This window comes from Parasteatoda tepidariorum, chromosome 8 (assembly GCF_982258835.1).
Source record: "Parasteatoda tepidariorum strain Cologne lab strain chromosome 8, Ptep-v5.0, whole genome shotgun sequence".
Lineage (NCBI taxonomy): Eukaryota > Metazoa > Arthropoda > Arachnida > Araneae > Theridiidae > Parasteatoda > Parasteatoda tepidariorum.
Window position 1 is genome coordinate 81,689,398 of NC_141762.1, and position 16,822 is coordinate 81,706,219.

Here is a 16,822-nt window from a genome sequence, read left to right on the forward strand (position 1 = left end):
TAATCAATGAATTTTATCTCACATTGTATTTTTATAAAAACTCACTTTTTAAACATATTTAAATATTCCAGAGGGAATTCAGTGTTAGAAAAATGGACAAAGATAAAGGCATGTAATTTATCTTAGAACGTTTATGAGATATATTGTTAACATTTAATCTGCAATGGTTTGAAATATCATATTAAAACTTTCTCATAAATTATCTAACTAATTCATTACTTTTAGTGCTCCTAACTAATGTATAAAGTACTTTTCTTAAAAAAAGAAGCCGAGGCTTTTAGTTTTATCTATTTTTCTGTTTCAGTTTAAATTCAAAGCAATATATTATGTCAAATGCAATATTATATAAAGGTTCCATATTTGCGAAAAAATGTGCAGATTGAATATTTTGAAAAGGAGTTTTTAAATAAATTTTCCTTTCTCTTATTCAGTGGTTGTTCTTAAAGTTAATAATTTTTCATCAAAATAAAGAGATATTTGTATGTATAATTTTTGAACAAAAATTCTCGATTCTTCTTGAAAAAAACTAATCTAAATTAAAATAAGGGAATAATTGTATATGCAATGTAAAAAATTCCAAAAAAAAAGTATCAGTACTTAGGGAGCCAGTACTTTTACCAGAAAATCCATTTCAACCGGAAAATGATACTGAACTAAAAATATATGATGCACCGATTTATTTATGGTCATAATTAAAGTGAAATCACTGAATAATTTTTATGCAAATAAATATTACTGTAAAAATGACGGTATAATTGTTTTAACGGAAAAATGAATTTTACGGATGATGCACCCAAAAATGTCGGTGCTTTATACCGTAATTACAGTGTATAATCTATTAAAAAAAATTCGTAGTAATTTTATTAATTTAGTGGTAATGCATAGCTGTTGCTTTTGCTTGCCGGTGCAGCTGGTAGACAAAAATCTGAAGTTGGATAGGTTTAATGCCACCACCTAGAACAGAACTCTATTACTTCTCTATGTAAACCGGTTTTATATACCATCGTATTTCTAAAATAGTAACATGTTTCATGAAAAGTTATCAAAAATATTTTCCACACCTAATGCAAACAATAATATGGAATCTGTTGCAACTAAGGTGATAGAGCTGAACTTAAATGTGCTAAAATGTTAAAAGTTTTCACCCATTATTAAAACGAATACCAAAAATTCAAAATAAGTAAGAAAAATAATTCATCTTACGAAATTATGCTTTACACTTTACTAAGTGATAAAACTAACTTATTAAAAATTCCCAACTTAGCTTTAGCACTTATTCCCTTTTCACCTCCTTTTATCAAAAATTTAACTTTGACATCACTGCTAAGGGTTACACAATTGCAGCGTCAGTAGGGAATGTGGTTAAGATTGCATTCTCGTAAGTGAAAAAATTATTACTAAATGCAAAGTTATTAAGGTATTCTCTCATTAATTTTGCAGATTGTACAATAACTAACTTGCATCGATGGTGATATTTTCACTGTTTTCCCGACTTATTATCCAATGTTTCTAAGAGTTTTTTCTTCAGATTATATAACGAGCTTTGCAGTTTGAATCACAACGAAACAATAACAGGAGAAAAAATCTGAATTAAAATAGGCAGTCTTGCTAAGTAATGATTCCAATTTGAATAGTTATAAAATCGGTTTACAATTGACTTTGCTACGTCACAAAATAAAAAAAAATCACTTGTGATGAATAACGTGGTTTTCTCTCTTTCCTGTAGAGAAAAAATAATAATGTTGGTTAGCAAATAATAAAAAAATCGTGCTGAATAACGTAGTTTCTTCTACCCCTCCTAGAAAAATGTTGGTTAGCAAAGAAAAAGAAAAGACAAATTAAAAATTGATAAAAAAAAACAAATCGTGCTGCATAACGTAGTTTTCTTCCTTCCCCCTAAAAAATTTTCGGATAGCAATTAAAAAATTACTCTTGCTGAATAACGTATTCTCCCTTCCCCCCTAAAAAAGAGAATGTTGGTTAGCAAAAAAAAAAAAAAGACAAGATGAAAATAAAAGAAAAATACTTGTGATGAGTAACGTAGTTTTCTCCTGAAAAGATTGTTGATTTGAAAATGAAAGACAAAAACATAGATTTGTCTGCATTTCACAACCTAAGCAAAAAAAGTATATTAAATCCTTATGGACGTCATAAATTATTACTAAAAATCAATGTTACCCCAACATTTTTTTTTCAATAATAATTGAAAAAAAACAGTTTTCAAAGCGTAATTATTTTATATATAACCTTTACATTTTTTAAGATTTAATTCAAATTTCCTAAATGTGCAAATAATTAATGATATTAATCGTTGATCATAATCATAGAATAGCATAGTCCATTCGCAATGTTCTATGATGTTCTATATAATAGCCCATTAACCCAGATAATAATTGGATGTCAAATGAAGGTTAACAACTTAATTTGACTACATCATACTTTCTAAATAAAATGCTTAAAGATAGTCCTACTGACATAATAAATGATATTACCGAAAGAAATTTGTATGTTACCATTAATATAATTTGAAGAAATGAAAGATTTTCACCTAAAACATTTATTCTAACATAAGATAATATTAATATTATCCTTATTTATTAAATGTTTAAATGTGCAAGGTAGTTCATTTCCCAAAATAATTCTTGGATAGAAATTGTTTGATAAAAACGAAGCTAACACCAGCTATTCCCCCTAATAGTTGTTAAACAAATAATTGATGAATGATAATATTAACCCATTCCTTCCCGCTCTCGTCAAAATGAAGTGTTACCTTTATTTGTCGGGCCGGTGATATTTCCGAGCTGAACTGTTCTAAAAAAACGAGAAAAAAATATCAAAATATCTATTTTTTATTCCCTAAATTATGTTTATTTTTCTATTAATGCACCAGATGGCAGTACCAGACTATTTGTAATGTGTTTAGAGATAGTTTATTTTAAAGTAGATGTCAACAATTAACAGGCGTATAGCTAAAAATTTATCCAAAAATTAAAAACGAATATATGTATATTTTATATACACTTAGTTTTATCTAATTTTCTCGTATGAAAAATTGATGACCATATCCTTCAAAACTATGCAACCATTAAGGGATGAAAAGGAAAAATATAAATTTTGAATAAAATTAGTTATATCAAATAATTTAGAGTTAATAGTCAATCAAAACAATTTTAATGCTGTTATATTACCCCGTTTAATGCAATATTGCATTTGTTTGTTCGTTTTCTGGTCTACCTTTATCCAAAGAAAAAAAAAACATACCAAAACAATAAATTTGCATACAATCATTCTAAGGTCAGATATTGTTTCTCAAGACTACAAATCTATTTAACATTAAACAGCTATTCGTATTGCATGAAAGTTTGTTTTGCCTTCATCCTTTTATTTGCCAGGCTTTAATTTAAAATACGTGATAGAATGATACCATTTTATTTCATCAATCTGGATCCCCATTTAATTTAGAAATTGATTTCGGAAGAGACCTTTGCCAATTGTCACAATATTTGAGATGCCGAGAAATGAAGAGTTCATCTAAAGGAGTTTGAATCATGGAATTGAAACTAATTTGAAAATTTAAGGCAAAGCTACAAATCGATTTTAACCGTAGAGTGTTGAAAATTTCTTCTATATTTTACTCTATTCAAATAATGCTTTTTCGATCTTTTTTTAATTATTTTATACTTTAAAATACTTCTAAATAGGCTGAAATACTAAGTTGCTGTGAATTCAACATGATTAACTTTTATATGAAATGTTACTATTCCAATAGAGAGAGTGTTAATGTTTACAGTCCACACACACAGATATACACACATATGGGTGATTCTCTGAAAACATGACAGTTCGAAAAAAAAATTCTTCAAATTTAAAGTCTTCAACATAATCTAAATTTTTTTTGTATATTTATTTAGTTACATTTATTAATGTCTTACAGACAGCAGTGTAGTTTATTTTCATTTGCTCAAGAAAAATAATAAAATAGAAATTTACCAAATTTTGAATGCAAGGAAAATGACTAGATGACCAGGGAAATAGCATATTAGATTAGAAGTTAAGAAAATAGTCATTTTAAGCTAATAGTAAGTAACTTAACTTAAGACTCAAAACAGACAAGTTGAGAAGTTAATTTTGACTTTTTATCTGAATAAATTCCAAAAATAATTATTGTGAGCAATTTCAACAAATTAGTTAAGCATAATGAAAAGGGAAAGCGTAAAAAAAAGCAATAAATTTTTAAAAAAAACCGGAAAATAAAAGATATAATCTTTTTATCAGCCAACACCATTATATCCGCAAAAAAGAGTGCTTTCTGATATTGCATCAATATAGCCAAAGCAAAATATATTAATACAATAGTGTAAGAAGCATTCAAAAAAAAAATCTTTTTACAAAAATTGCAACAAATAAAATAGAACACAATAAGTAAAAATAACACGTAAAAACAGAAAATAAATTATAATAAAAATAAAAAACAGTAGAAAACAAAACAAAAACTATAAAGCGAGTAGCGAAATCCGATGCACTTACATGAACGGGAAATTTTTCAAGAATGATTTAAAAATATTTTTCAAACAAGATTGCCAGATTACAAAATATGAATACAAAAGCGCACATTGAGTGTAACTAGAGGAATTTAAAGTGCCGTTCTTACTGCATTGCTGAAGTGATTAGTTATGCTGCGCCTTGATTTGTTAGTGGATAATTATTGATGCGAAATGGATGTGCGCAAGGTAATATTATACTGGATAATTTACTAAGTTGACCATAAATAATATTAGAAAATAAATATTTATTTAAGAAAAAATATAAAATCGAAAAGAGAAACATAAATTGTCTGTTTTGCAAATAATTTTAGCCACAGATTTGCCCGAAATGATTTGCACAAGTAAAAATTATATAAATTATCGAAGAGAAAAAAATTTTAGTAGATAATTTTAACACGAATTTGCCCGAAATGGATTCGCACATGGAAAAATTAATACAGATATTTTTAGTAAATAATTTTACCCACGGATTTGCCCGAAATGGATTTGCACATGGAAAGATTATAAAAATTAGCAAAGAAAAATAATTTTACTAGAAAATTTTTGCCATGTATTTGCCCGAAAAGGATTTTATACTGTTTCTTCTTTTTATTTTATTTTATTTTCTGTTTTTACGTGTTATTTTTACTTATTGTGTTCTATTTCATTTGTTGTAATTTTTGTAAAAAAATTTTTTTTGAGTGCTCTTCACACCATTGTATTAATATATTTTGCTTTGGCTATATTGATACAATATCAGAAAGCACTCTTTTTAGCGGATATAGTCGTGTGGGCTGATGAAAAGAGTATATCTTTTATTTTCCGTTTTTCTTTTTTTAAAAATTTAATCTTTTTTTTTTTTAAATCTGTTGTTTGTTATTTTTTTCATTATTATCCCCCCCTTTTGCATATGCTTATAATTTTCCTTTGTTTTATCGTCATTTTTAACTTATATATATATATATATATACTCATGTACAAAATAATCAGCGCACCAAGAAGAAGTCGTCAAAATGAAACGAAATTTTACATACGTAAGGACTGCTTTGATATAAGTAAATGATTAGAAAATCAAAGAAAAACGATAATCCTTGATTTTCTAATCATTTACTTAGTTTAAAGTAGTCATTACGTATGTAAAATTACGTATCATTTTGACGACTCCTTCTTGGTGCGCTAATTTTTTTGTCCATGAGTGTGTATATATATGGAAAAAAATGAAGACAAAAAGGATAAAAGAAAATAGAGATTAACGAAGAAAATTTAAAATAATAATAATAAGTTTTATTGACTTGCTTGAAATTTAGTGCTTATTTATGAGCACTTGAAGCATGCTGTATATTTTTGAGGCGAATAATATAAACATGTATATTTCTGAAGTGAATAAAGTTTATACTCAAGTAAAGGGAAATATTTTTATATCAATATTAGTAAGGGAGCTTTAAGGTTTTCAGGATACTGTAATCACTGCAACAAGCATTGAAACTCAGAATGCCATAACTGTTAATTCAATGTTTACCGTAAATTATAATAGTACTAAAATTTAAAATACAGGAATTAAGATTTTCTCAACCTTAACCTGAATTACAACCCGAGGAATTTGTTTTACAATCAAAAATTGTAACGTTTGTTGAGTTGCCCAGAATGTGGACGGTTGTGTATTCAGATTCTGTTAGAAATAACGTCCTCAGTTATAATGCACTGTAAAAAAATTTGGATCAAATTATGGAAAATAGTACTGACACCAAGCCTGTCGGTACTTTATACCATAAAATACATTTTTACTAGAATATGCTACGTAAACCAAAAATCTGATATAGTGCAATTTTTACTGTAATAATTACAGTGAAATCATTGAACCTCTCCAATTAAATAAATATTACTGTAAACATTATATTATAACATTTTAGTGTAAAAATGAAATTTAAGGTAAAATGGATTTTACAAATGATGCAAAGTAACTTATACAGTAAACTGATTCAGAATATTTTGCATTAAATGAGAGAATAGCGACCACGACAATCAATTGAGCCCCTAAGACATACATTTTTCGTTTACTTTAGTGAAATTCTAAATCAGTTTACTAAACTAAAATGCATTAAATATTCTTTTAATTTAATAAAAATGTTCCCAGTTTTTGTAAAAATGCTGTTCTTTTTTTCAATTAAGATTCACCATGTATCGTTAGGGACTTCGGATGTTTTTCTGCACCAAATAATATTATACAATCTCGCAAAAAAATATTTTTGAGGACTACTACATTCTTGACTGTTAATTTTTACTATGCAGTTTTTCTACTATACTTCCGCATAAATACATTTTTAATGTAATAAATATAAATGTTGAGAAATTATCTCTTAGCGTTACGTCCTTTATGCACTTACTCCTACTCAGAATTAAGGAATGTAAAATTAAGACACTGAATCCGTTTAAACTGAATGAATGGTACATATAGCTAATTTCTACGTCTACTATTTGAATTTTTTTAAATCACGTTTTATTCGAAATTAAGTTTCAATTTGAAAAAAAATTATGTCTTTTAATACTTAATAACAGTGGTTACAAAACATTATTTTTTTCCATTTCAACGGTACAAATTTAATTACTTGAGTAAAAGAAAATTTCTGTTTTAAACAACTCGTAAAAAAATATTCACTGGACAAAAGAAAAAAAAATGGGAGCTGAAACGAAATCGGATAAAATACTTTTTTTGTATGCTACGATAATGCATTAATATTAATAAAAATTAAAATAATCTTTTTTCTACTCAATCATATCTTTTTTATCATAGTTTTTATCGAAGGTAAAACTTTTTAAAAGGAATAAAATTCTTTAAAATGTACTTAGAATTCGTATTTACAGAGAAAACTTTTCAAATTTTTCTCGGTGTAAGAAGAATCCAGTTTTCTTTCTTTGAATAATTTTTTGTTCATCTTTACAGGAAGTTTCTGGGATGCATACTTGATTTTTTTCTTGTTTCTGTTTTCTCGAAAATAAGTTTTTAAAAACATTCCTTTTTATTTTTGTATGCCTGCTTTACATAAATAATTCGAAGCTGTTTTCAAATTCTCATGTTACGGATTTCTTTCTTGTGATTAATGTTTAATCGGAATTAAAATTAAGTGAATGTTAAAATATTTTATTCTATAAATTTGAACTTTTGGTGTGGATTTTATTCCTGAACTGGTTTATATGTGTGCTATATTTTTATATTAAGTTCTATATTATTTTGCTATATTAATTTTTATATATGTGCTATATTATTTGTGTCGAAGGAAGAATATAAATTAGGGAACAAGCAAAATTGACAAACTAAAGAAACAGGTAAATCCAAGTATATTTATTCATATTTTTTTTTAATTAATTGTATGTTGAAGGTAAAGTAGCTTCATTAACTTTTTAACCAGACACGATTTTAACAACAGTGCTCTGTGTGTTAAATAGTATAAAATCTACATTAACTACAAATTCGCTTTTTTAACTTTCATTGGCCCCCTTCAATATTTTATGAAATTATATTTACCTTCTATTTTTCCAAACCAACTTCACATATAAAGAATAATTTTGATCTTAGCATAATTATTCTTTATTCAGAAACATCGCATCAAATTATACCAATAGATGCGTCTTCAGGAAGACTATTGGTTTTTATATTATTTTATTATTATAGATATTATTAAGATTTTTTTACAACAATCACTTCTGGATGGATATAGCATTTTATTTTAATCATGCGCCTTTTCTTAAACTATTTATTGTAATTCTTTTTTCCTTAAACCGTTTCTCTTTAGGCTCTAATGTGGCTATTTGTTTTTATAAATATGTAAACATTGCGTCTTTTCCTTCATTGAGACTAATCGAGAACATATTTTTTTGATGATCTGCTACGATATCAAGAATTCCATGTTTTCCAACACATTACCGATCATTCCATCTCCTGAATCTTTTAAGATAGCCAATGATGCTTGATGGTTGGTAACACCATCCGTCTTAATAAATCAATCCTCTGATACAAGCAGTGACAGGTTACATAATTCTCGAGAGAGATTTTCAGTCGGGTTCTCTTATTTGTAGAGTGGTTCTGGGTTGAACTGATTTATTTATTGAGAACTATAAATAAGACATTCCAAAAATATTGAGTTGACTATCAAGATAGATGTGGGAAATTCGAAATAATCGACAAAAAAAATTTTACCCCTTTTTTCAGATTTGTAATAATTTTTTTTTTATTTAAATTTGCATACGAAAAAATTATTTAATTTTGAACATACCAAAAGACATAGTAAGAAAATGTATGTAATTTTGCTGCCGCATTTTTTTAAAGATACACAAAATACTGATAGCATAATGCCTACAACATATCTTTTTCCACTTACAAGGGAAACTAGGGAAGTGTGACTCGCCGATTTTGAAATAAACTAGAGGGATGTATACCTTATAAGGAAATATTTTAAGGGGCAACATTCATTTCGGCCCATAGAAGGTCCTATGAGAGATAAAAAATAATTCAATATATAGAAAAATCCGTTTTTTATTATTTCAATGCATACTATTAGTTATTGTAATTGTCTCATAATCCGATTAATTTGTAATTAATTTGATAATTAATTAATTTGCTAATTAATAAATTATTCCGAAAATTAATTACTAATGAATTGTTAATTAATTATTAATCAATTGTTAATTAATTATCAATTAATAAATTGATTTGCAATCACATACTACAATTAATCTGAAAAATTTTTTTAAAAAAAATTTAAAAAATTTGATGTCAATTTTTTTTTAAATTAACCTAACAGATTTTTCTGATAAACTACAGATATATAAAATTTTCGAAATCAATTTTGACAATAAATATGCATTATATAGTACGTGAAAGTACCACAAATTTAATTGGAGTATGAGACAATTACAATAACTAATAGCCTGCATTGAAGTAATAAAATACCGATTTTCCTATATATTGAATTATTTTTTATCTCTCATAGGACCTTCTATGGGCCGAAGCGAATGTTTCCCCCTAAAATTATTCCTTATAAGGTATACATCCCACTAGTTTATTTCAAAATTGGTGAGTCACACTTCCCTAGTTTCCCTTGTTAGACTTTTTATTACATATAGGTGACGTAGTTGTAATCATCACACGTGTTTAGTCTTAGTCTTAGAATCATCACATGCTTTTAGTCTTAGTCTTAGTCATGACTCCTAGAATCTATATTTTTTGGACGATATATGCCTCGATATTACGAATTACATGCTTTCCATAACATTGCCAATCATTCAATCTTCTGAATCTCTTGCGACGGATAATGTTTCATGATGTATAGTAACACCCTCCGTTTTAATAAATCAATCCTCAGGTACAATCAGTCGCAATTTACATAACACTTGGGAGAATATTTTCATTCAGACTCTCCAATTTGTGAAGTAGTTTTGGTTTAAACTAATTTATATATTAAGAATCCTACATAAGATACTACAAAAATATTAAATGTATGGAAAGCAATTAAGTATACATAGGCATGTCGAAAGGCTTAAAAAATTACTCCACACTGTAAGAAAAATCTGTCAAATTTATGGAATGAAACTGTCAGCTGGTGTGTCAGTATTAAACCATTTATTTCAAAGAAAAATTTATTACATTTATTTGTTATTTAAAATCGAACACCAGTTTTTTAATCAAATAAGTACTGTTATTTGCAAAAAAATTCTGTTATTTTAGTAAATTCTGTTAATTTAGCAAAAGGAAACCTCTATAAAGTAACTTTGACAACAATGTGGCCGGTGCGAGTCAAGAGCAAAAATTGTTTAACGATTCAACGTTTGGAGTGAAGCCTGGGTCACAGTGTTGTGATCATATATAGATGTATAAACGTTTAAAATTATTGCAGTTCATCTTTATAAAAATGTCTTGCAACTTAACATAGGAAAAAAATTATATCTAAAGACAGATACTAAACAGGTAGAGTATCAGTTTGACAGCAAATTCGAATCAAAAAAGTTCTAAGCGATTTTCAAAGCCATAAAATAATTTTTTAAAATTAAAAGGAGATATAAAAAATATTTGTGAAATGATTTGAAAAAAAGGTAAATTTATCTTATGGTTAGCAAAACTGAATGGCAAAAACTAGAATTTGAACTGTTCCATTAATCTGTTTTATTCCGTTTGTAATCAGTTTTGGAATAGGATGGAAAACAGAAAAAAGAAACCCTTTTTTTTTAATAAAACAGTTTCAAATTGTCAAATATGCTGAGACAGTCTATTGAAAATTGGGAATTATTTATAGGGAAGTTTAAAGAATGTACTTAAGTACTGGTAAAATGATTTTCAAGGAAAACTTTTTATACATCTTTCTAGATTTCAAAACTGTTTTTACATATTATACGCTCTCGAAATTGAAAAAAAAAATCTTAAAGTGCAATGCAAGATATGTCAGAAAGAATATTTTTTTGAAAAATACATAATTTAACAGCGTAATATCTAAAATGCATCATCCTTCCTTTGTTGTTATTACTTTGAATATACATCGTTGTGAAAAATATATAAAGAGCACGAAGTTCTACTCAAGTTGAAACAATTGGGATCTATAGCTCTTTGAAGATTTGAACGGTATTAAGGATTATATCTTTTCTATCACATTATCGATCCTTCAATATTCTGAATCTTTCTAGGTGGTCAATGATGCTTGATCGTTGATAACACCACTCGTCGCAATTAATCAATTATCAGATACAAACAGTGACAGCTTGTATAACTCTTGCAAGAGAATTTTCAGTTGGGTTCTCTTATTTCTGGGAAGAATCTGCTTTTGAACTGACTTATTGAGAACTGTAAATGAAGTACCCTTTATTTAATTTAATTACAAAAACTATATGATTCGGCCCAAAAGAGCCACATTAACTAAAAAGATGAATGTGAATGTGTTTAAAAAGTTATTAGGATTAAGTAATAATCAGGAAAGATTTCCGCAAATTTTTTTCTGTTTTGGAACTATTAAAATGATAGATGTTACCCATCAAAAAAACTCTTCCAATTAAATAATCTCAGAGATAAAATTTTCAGTAAAATTTTCAAAATACTTCTTTCCGAATTAGGGCTTTTTTTAAATATAAATGTAGATTGAAGATACTGATTAGAGTACATAATGAATAGAAGTAATTCAAAATAACACAGCTCATACAATTTTTTAGTAAAATTGATCAGATGTAACACAAATAAATTAAATATGGTCAATACTACCGGAGTATGGTACAGTTTAAGGTGTTTCTAGCGTTATGGGAATGACAAAAAGCATTAGAATTTTCACCGAAGCGATTTGTTATTTTGGTAAAATTAGCAATAAAATATTCTTTTATAATGTCTGATAAAATTTGTTAAATGGGGTAAAATCTGTTAATTTCATCATGATATCCTTAAACATGGCAGATTAACCATTATGCTTGGTTAATTTACTTTCTAGTTTCATATTTGTTACTAAATGGTTGTTAATAGGAAATAATATTTTAAAATTCAGAATTTTCGAAAAAGCCCCGATAATTTCAGTAAATCATTACCATATGAACCGAAATATTAATAAATGAATTGTTTAAATACCGTGTATTTTGATCTATTAACAAAAAATATGTTGTTTCTTTTGCCAGAAATATCATTACCTAATTTTACTAGAATATTTTTTTTCTCCGTAAAGTTATAATTATTGGTTATAGATAATTATTTTAATAATCTGAGCACATAAGAGGCTAACAAAGTGAATTAAAATTAATAAATACTGTGTAGATAAGATGTGGAGAAATATCTTTTCCCCGAACGACTTGACTGTAGCACGTGATTCATTAAAGAATGAAATCTCATTTTATAAATAATTCCATTATCTGCATTTTGCAATTTTTCTTCTCAAATTAAATAAAAAATAATGTTTTTTCTTTCATAAAATCTTAACCATCTCCTTTTTTTTCACAATTTTTAAATTTTCAAAATAAAAGCTACGTTGTTGTACAGTTTACTTAAAACATCCTTTTAATTAAGAAACTTATTTAATGTGAAAGTACAAAGTAACATTTTTGTAATTATTAATTCATATGCGCTATTCCATTGCATGACTGTTGTTTTAAACTTAATTTAAAAACAGAAAACGTTAGCAATAATAAAAAGTAAGAACTAGAAGGAAAAATATCTTAGTTTTCATTCTTTTTTTAAAGTTTATTCTTTTTTTTTTTCCTTTACTTTCTTGCGAATCATGTTCCGTTTTTTTTTATTTCTTTCATATTTTTTTTAAATATTTTTCTAAAGTTTTTTTTTTCTATTTTAACTTTGTTAATTTAAAGTTTATGTTCAAAATTAGTTCACAATTTATTTAGTATAATTAATTACAACTCAATTAGTACACAATTTACTTCGTGATAGTTCGTAAGAACAAAAAATATCGTAATACTCGTTAGGCGCGTTCGGAATTTATCCGTAAATCACTATTTAATATACGTCAACACAACGTAATTTTTTAATGTATGTAATTTAAAAAAAATATGTATATAAGTTTTGAAATGAACATTTTACATGAAAGGAAATGACCATCATAAAATGTTTAACTCCAGGAAATACCTTTATAAAATTGGAACATTCATTCATTCATCTTATTTTACACACCCTTTCCATAAAGAATATTACGAACAAGAAAATCTTTCGACTATCGAAAATATCACGCAGGTATTTCGTTAAAAAAATTAAATTGCGAAAGGGTAGATAAGGAAAAAAAAAAGAAACTAATTCACGAAATAATAATCTGACAGGCGTGGCGGGTTACGAATATTCACTGAAAAGACGAATCTCCGCACGCCAACTGCAGCCGAACAAAAAAACGAACGTCTTTTCGCCGCGGCCAAAAAAAAGTAAAAATAATAACTGTAGAAAACTGCACTCGCTGTCAAAAACCGCGCCCCACTGTCAAGAGACTGTCACGTGACCCAAATAGTACGTGTGGTGCCTGAGTGTGTGAGTGTATGAGTGAGAGAGAGTGAAGAGAAAAACCACGTTTACTCATCACAACATCATCTTCTTCATCTAAAGCACGACCGAAAACTTTCACTAAATCGTTTCGTATTTGTGGTCGGTGATATGCGATGTACTACTAATGCAGAAAAAAAATATACTCCCAAGAGCAATTATTCTAAAACCGCATTGATTAACTTAAGTTGATTGGGTGTGTTTTTTCACCAAGTTTAATTATTTAGAATTACTCAGCACTACAATAAAACTAATGCAGATGTTACTATTAAAGTGTACCAATAATTATCATTTACCCACGTGAGTTCTGCGAGGATATATTTGCACTTTATCTTGAGCAGTTGTCATTATCATATCTACTTGATGGAATAATGGAGATATTGCCGGATTATCCAAGACATAATTTTCGTTGGTGTAAAAAGAACATTATCGTCTATAAAGCGACAATATGCTTCTGTCTTCTGCTGTCATATATTTCAGGTACGTTACAAATTTAATATTAATGTAATATGTTACAAATATAAATGGAGGAGTTTTAATCGATAAAAACGATACAAAAATTTTCTGCATAGGTTGTAAATATTATTTAATGCTTAAAAGTAGGAAATAGTTAACCACATGAATATGTTTAATGTTTAAACTTTTGGAAAATAAGAAGTAAAACATACAAAAAATAAATAAATTTTTTCAATTTTAAAATAGCACTTCAGTTGACTGGAAATTATTATTTAAGATAGTTACATATGTATTTCATTTTTTAAATACATATACCTGTTTTTGTATTTTAAAAAGAAATGTAAAATAAAATATCGAGAAAGCATAATGCTTCTGAAAAAAAAAAGAATTTCATATCATATTCTAAGAAAATACGAGTACAATAATTTTTTATGGAAGAAAACAGTTGAAATGGAAAATATTTATTTAATAACACAAAGAAAATATTTTTAATCATGTGTAAACAAACTTGTTTGTAAGAAAAAAAAATCACCTACTTTCTTTTTTAAAACGAAAGACATTTATTACATAATTTAATTTTTTAACTATTATTAAGATTTTAACACTTGTTTGTATGCATAAAAAATATATAATTTTTAAAAATATGTATGTGATTATTTAAAGCTAGTTAGAGTAAAAGCAATAATTTTTGCCTTTAGTTATAGTCATTTCTTTTGTAAATTGTGATGCAGAATGTCTTATACATATTTTAATTTACAATAAAAAAAACACTTTAAAATTAAAATGTATCTCTTAAATGTCTTGTAAATAATTTATAAAGCATTTTGATACTAACGCAGAAAAAATGCCATCTTTCTTAAAACGAAACATTTGCAAAATAGAAAAAATAAATAATAGTGTATATTTTTTTCATCATATTCCCAACAAATAAAAAAGAGAAAAATTATTTTTTTATTTTTGCGTCAGAAGCATTGATTATTTACAATGCAGAAGTTATTAAATGGCTTTGGATTTTTTGTTGTTAAATTATTTATAAGATCTGTCATAGGTTTAAGCCACTTTAAATAAACTTTTATTAAGTGTTACGTATTTAATATAAAATTTTTTTTCAATAATCGTGTATTTTTTTTATTTTCTTATTAAAACAATACCATTTATTCTTTGTTTCAAATTTCTAAGTTATATTACAAAATTTTATTCATATGTTAATTTTAGCAAACAAATTAAATATTTAAGTTTTGTTTTTCTTAAATTTCGCATATGATTACTTTAACAATGTGATGTACCTCAAAATTTATTTTAGAAAACTTAACTGAATAAGTTATTTTTATAACAAATGATTCATTTTAATGTATTGTTCTTCTCTGAGCATATGAATTTAAATGATATTGTAAATATCATTGAAACTGTTATTTGCACAAATTAAACTCTTTATGAAAAGAAACTCGCAATAAAACATAAATTCATTGCAACTAATTAATTTGTGAGTATTTGTCAAGAGCAAATTTATTTATGTTAAAAATGCTTGGTATACATTTGTTTTACTGGTGTATTTATGTTTTATCTTTCAATAATTATTATCCCCAATCCCTTAAAATCATATTTAAATTTAAGGCAGTATCATATTTTCATTTCGCATATATACTATAAATTAGACAAAAGCAACTGAGATATAAATTTACAAAACTTAATACATTAACGTTAAAGAGATGGAAAAAAAACTATTTAAAAATAAAAATTACACTTGTAATAATGACATTAGGCTTTGTTTTAAAACTAATTAAAAATGCTACTTTTATCTATTAAACATTCAATAAAATTCAAAGAAGTAAAAATAGTGCATACTTCTGAAATATTTTTAACTGATATAAAATTAACACCAAGGACAGGCAAGAAATTCCAAATGCAAAATAACTAACAGGAATTACTAAAATGCGAGTGCTTTTAAAGTATGTTTATAAGCAAATGTAATTAGGTTTCATATTCTTGTATTTTTATTCTTAAGTTTTATTCTTCAAGTTTGTCTTAATTTGTTTTTCACATTGTTTCAAAACCTAAATTCAAATTAAACTCCAAATAAAGTTATTATCGCTAATTTACATTAAGTACTATCTATGCATTTTTGTTTTTTAGGTTTTAACAATCTGACTCAAGCATCAAGGAAATTAAACTAAGAGTAAAGATGCACTGTATATTTGAATTCAGAAACAATAACACGTTTTTTTAAAAATATTATTAGCAAAATTTTATTCAGTACTATGCATTTTTGTAGTATTAGGAAGGGAGTTATTAGGAAGGGAGTTTTGTAGTATAAGGAAGGTTCAAAATATAGTAAGAAAAATTTATAAAAATACAATGTTATTTCAGGGTAATTATAAAAAAAAATTATGTTTTGCGTTAGAAATGTTCAACATTCTTAGGTAAAGATATATTTTGCTGATTATTGTTATATTATTAGGGATTAAAGATTTTAAAAACTATATTTTAAAATAGATTTTTTTCGAGTGTAAGAAGTTTTGTTTTAATGGTGTCAAAATATTGTTCGAGTTTAAATCAATCTTTTATGTCAACATATTACTTTTATATAAACATATTAATTTATAAAATTTTTAGAATATTTAGATTATATCTTCGCAATCATTCGTTTATTTCCAACTTTTCTTGTTATACTAATCGGTGAAATAAGGTATAAAAACTTAAAAACGCACAACTTAAGATATTTGCCTCGATTATTTATTTCTCAGTAGTAAATTAAGTTTTAGACGCATCATAAATCAATTGTCATTATAAAAAAACTAGTTATTTTTTTCTGAAAAATAATTTTAGGGAAACGATATCTAAT

General features: G+C 26.3%; 1 protein-coding gene across 2 annotated transcripts in view; it reads left to right on the top strand.

The window, feature by feature from the left end:
* The first annotated feature begins 13,463 nt into the window (after positions 1–13,463).
* LOC107436611 (neurotrimin) overlaps positions 13,464–16,822 on the top strand; it is a 227,523-nt gene continuing 224,164 nt past the window's right edge. Inside the window, exon 1 of one of the 2 annotated variants that reach the window (XM_021148982.4) lies at positions 13,464–14,004. In XM_021148982.4, the coding sequence (XP_021004641.3) occupies positions 13,896–14,004 (109 nt within the window). In that variant the 5' untranslated portion in view covers positions 13,464–13,895. The remainder of the gene's footprint in view (positions 14,005–16,822) is intronic. The other variant, XM_021148983.4, reaches the window with a different exon arrangement.